At 34.9% G+C, this 3,558-nt stretch overlaps 1 protein-coding gene across 1 annotated transcript; it reads left to right on the top strand.

Moving 5' to 3' along the window:
* The first annotated feature begins 417 nt into the window (after positions 1–417).
* On the top strand, positions 418–1,530 carry LOC125216139 (metalloendoproteinase 3-MMP-like). The gene has a single exon (XM_048117772.1). It carries the CDS (start codon positions 442–444, stop codon positions 1,372–1,374), a length of 933 nt encoding a protein of 310 aa, XP_047973729.1. The 5' UTR covers positions 418–441; the 3' UTR covers positions 1,375–1,530.
* Positions 1,531–3,558: the final 2,028 nt, after the last annotated feature.

Below are 3,558 nucleotides of genomic sequence, written 5' to 3' on the forward strand. Positions count from 1 at the left end.
TCAATTAATCTCATTGTTTCCTAACCTTCAAATAAAAATAAGATAGAGATATTTATTGGTTGATACTGTTAAGCCCATAGTAATATTATAAATTGTATTTGTTTGGAAATCTTAATTTATAAACAATCAAAAATTTTATGTAATTACCTGTGTTTAATCCATTTATGATTTGAAGCTAATTATTTCTCACAATTCTCGTTTCGAAACCTACAACAATAATAGTTTACATGGATTACAATAATTTTTTCTTGATGACCTGGTCTTTGTTTACCAATTAACTTATTTTACACCCAATATTCCAAGTCAAAGTCAGTCAATTAAGACAATCAAACCCAAAAATTAAATTATTCTTCAGGCTATAAATATGTACAATAGATACCATTAACATGTATCACAAAACAAATTATATACTTTTTTCTTTTTTTTTTCCATTGCTCATTCATGGCTTCCAAGATTTTTCAGCCCATCTCTTTCATTTTCCTCATTTTCATACTACTTGCTCCAATTGGCCATGCCAAGAGGAGCACCCCAAGTGACAAAAAATCATCCTCTTTAGATTCCTTCAAGAAATTAAAAGGTTGTCACAAGGGAAACCACACAAAAGAGATCCACAAGCTCAAAGCCTATCTCGAGCAATTTGGCTACCTCAACTATCCAAACAAAACTCATGCCACCGATGATGATTTCGACGATATTCTTGAATCAGCCCTCAAAACCTACCAAAAAAACTACCACATCAAACCCTCAGGTATTGTAGACGATGCAACGATATCAAAACTGATAACCCCACGATGTGGGGTACCTGATATCGTTAACGGCACTAACTACATGCAACCTCGTGGCAAGAAACACAAGTCTAGCTCGAGCAACATCCACACAGTATCCCATTACAGTTTTTTTGATGGAAACCCTAAATGGCCATCTACTAAAACCCATCTCACTTATAGATTCTTGTCCAATGTTCCCTCATATGCTATAAACCCTGTGGCAAGTGCCTTCCAAAAGTGGGAGTCTTCCACCCACTTCACCTTTGCACAAGTCCAAACCAATCAAAATTCTGATTTGGAAATAGGGTTCTTTAGAGGTAATCACGGAGATGGAATTCAAAACGCTTTTGATGAAAAAAGCATAGCTCATGCATCTGCACCACCTGGTGGAAGGTTCCATTACGACGAAGATGATAAATGGTCCGTTGAGCCAGCTGCAGATGCTTTCCACCTAGAAAGTGTTGCACTTCATGAAATCGGACACCTTTTGGGGCTTGGACATAGCTTGGTTAATGCAGCAATCATGTATCCTACTTTCAGCCACGGAGAAGTCAAGAACTTGGACGCAGATGATATTGCAGGGATAATAGCTTTGTACAATCATTAAAATATTTCATATATAGTTGTCAAGTAATTTATGTGTTTTCGCATGTGAAAATAATTTCCTTATACTGGAATTTCTGTAATAGGAGTAGTATTCTGTGGTTCTATTTAAGGTTTAGTATGTACTGAATGTAATATAGTCGAGCATGATATAATTGCACATTTCCGAGCATGGTATATTTACAAACAAAAATTAGCATCTTTGGAATTGCATTAAAAGATGTCCTTAACCATATTTCTTTTTGGCATTGACTCCAAATTAAAAGGAATGGCAACAATCAAACTTCCTTCAGCTGGAACTTTAACAACTTTAATTAACGCCAACTTATTTGCAAACAGCTCCTTGGTAGATTGTTATTTGTATAACTACATCCACATATCTCCACCGTAGTTATGTAATAAAATCTCTTAGCACAATGGATTTTGCACCAACCCTGCTTTTAAATTCAATGTTCTTGTATATGAGGTGGCAAGCTAGAGTTATTAGACGGTACATAATTAAGATATTAGGACACTTTACTCTTCTAGACAATCTTTTTATTCTACTTTGGATAACTTCATTACTCAAAATGTTCCTACTTGTATCTAAGGTCATGCTAAAGTTTCAGATATCTACATTTAATAGTGATACACTAATTTTTATGCAATTGTTAACTGCTGATACTTGGATAAATAGGCTGCCGAGAGGAATTGGTAGAATAACGACAAGAAATTCATCAGTGCACATCTGAAGTATTTTCTTGATCCTAAACTTAGATTATGTTAATGCAGCAGGAAATCTCGATCCTAAACTTAGATTATGTTAATGCAACAGGAAATCAAAGAATTGCGGGAGCTGGTAAAGATCCTTGGTCAAAAATTTCAAGAGAGGAGAAGTGAATAGATTTAGCTTGCGTTTTTGACATTTATGTTTTTGGAAGTAATCATTTAGGAAGATTTTGATCATTCATTTGGTTGTAAAACAATACTTATTTTTTGTTTTATGTAAAATTTTGAATTTTGTTATTCTTTTGATTAGTTTCATATAATTTTTAAAAAATAAACTCTAATATTAATTTGAAAAAAAAATAAATGTAAAATTTTCTGAAAAAAATATCAATTTGCGAGCACAGCTATGCTTGCAAATAGACAAGAAAAATTGATCTATTTGCGAGCACATTTGCGAGCACAAAAGAGGTTCTAGAATATTTGCGAGCAAAAAAGGTGCTTGCAATGTAATAATTCGACTAGAAGATTTTGCAAGCCATTTTGCTAGCACCGGCCAATGTGCTCGCAAATTTTCAGCATGTGCTTGCAAAAGTGCTACGAGCCAAATGGGAAGCACCCTTCGTGCTCGCAAAGTGCTTGCAAAATGTCATTTTGCAAGCATATTTGGTTATTTGCAAGCATTTTCGTGCATGCAAAATACTCCCTCTGTCCCCCATTAGCAGTCACAATTTGACTGGGCACGGATTTTAAGAAATGTAAAGAAAAGTTGGTTGAAAAAGTTAGTGGAATGTGGGACCCACTTTTTTATATTGGTTTTATAATAAAATGTGAGTGGAGTGAGTTAGTGGAATGTGGGACCTATATGATAAAAATGAAGTGTGACTCTTAATCGGGGTCGGAGGGAGTACCATTTTTTTTTGCAGTGTAGTATGAAAATGAGGAAGATGAAGGAGACGGTCTGAAAAATCTTGGAAGCCGTGAATGAGACATGAAAAAAATGTATCTATTGTACGTATCTAGAGCCTGTGTTTTGCAGAGGAAAAGAATAAAAATTGAAGAAGTTAAAGAAGAAATATGTGTTCATCATGTTTTCCATGAAGGAGCAAACATATATATTGATGTACGCCTTCATTTCATATGAGTGGTGAGAGTTGATAAAACGGAGCTACTTGGTCCAACAGGCTATTCCATGAGGAGCAAGCACCCGCAAGTGACAAAATTCCCTTTTAATTTGATTTCATATAATGTTGTAATTTAGTTTTCTACACAACGCGTACTCGGTGTTAAATTGATTGTACGGTTTTATATTTGAGTCAAATAAATAATATCGATCGTGGATCTTAGAATGGGCCGAATACACATTTAGTTAACTGTAGAAACCCAACCTTTGTGAATTTCAATGTCATTTATTTTGGGCCTTAAAAGTGTCGAATAGCCCGCTCGAGTTTGGAAAAGTGTTATATTCCCTACGTCCGTCATT

The sequence above is a fragment of the Salvia hispanica genome, chromosome 3 (genome assembly GCF_023119035.1).
Source record: "Salvia hispanica cultivar TCC Black 2014 chromosome 3, UniMelb_Shisp_WGS_1.0, whole genome shotgun sequence".
NCBI classification, from domain to species: domain Eukaryota; kingdom Viridiplantae; phylum Streptophyta; class Magnoliopsida; order Lamiales; family Lamiaceae; genus Salvia; species Salvia hispanica.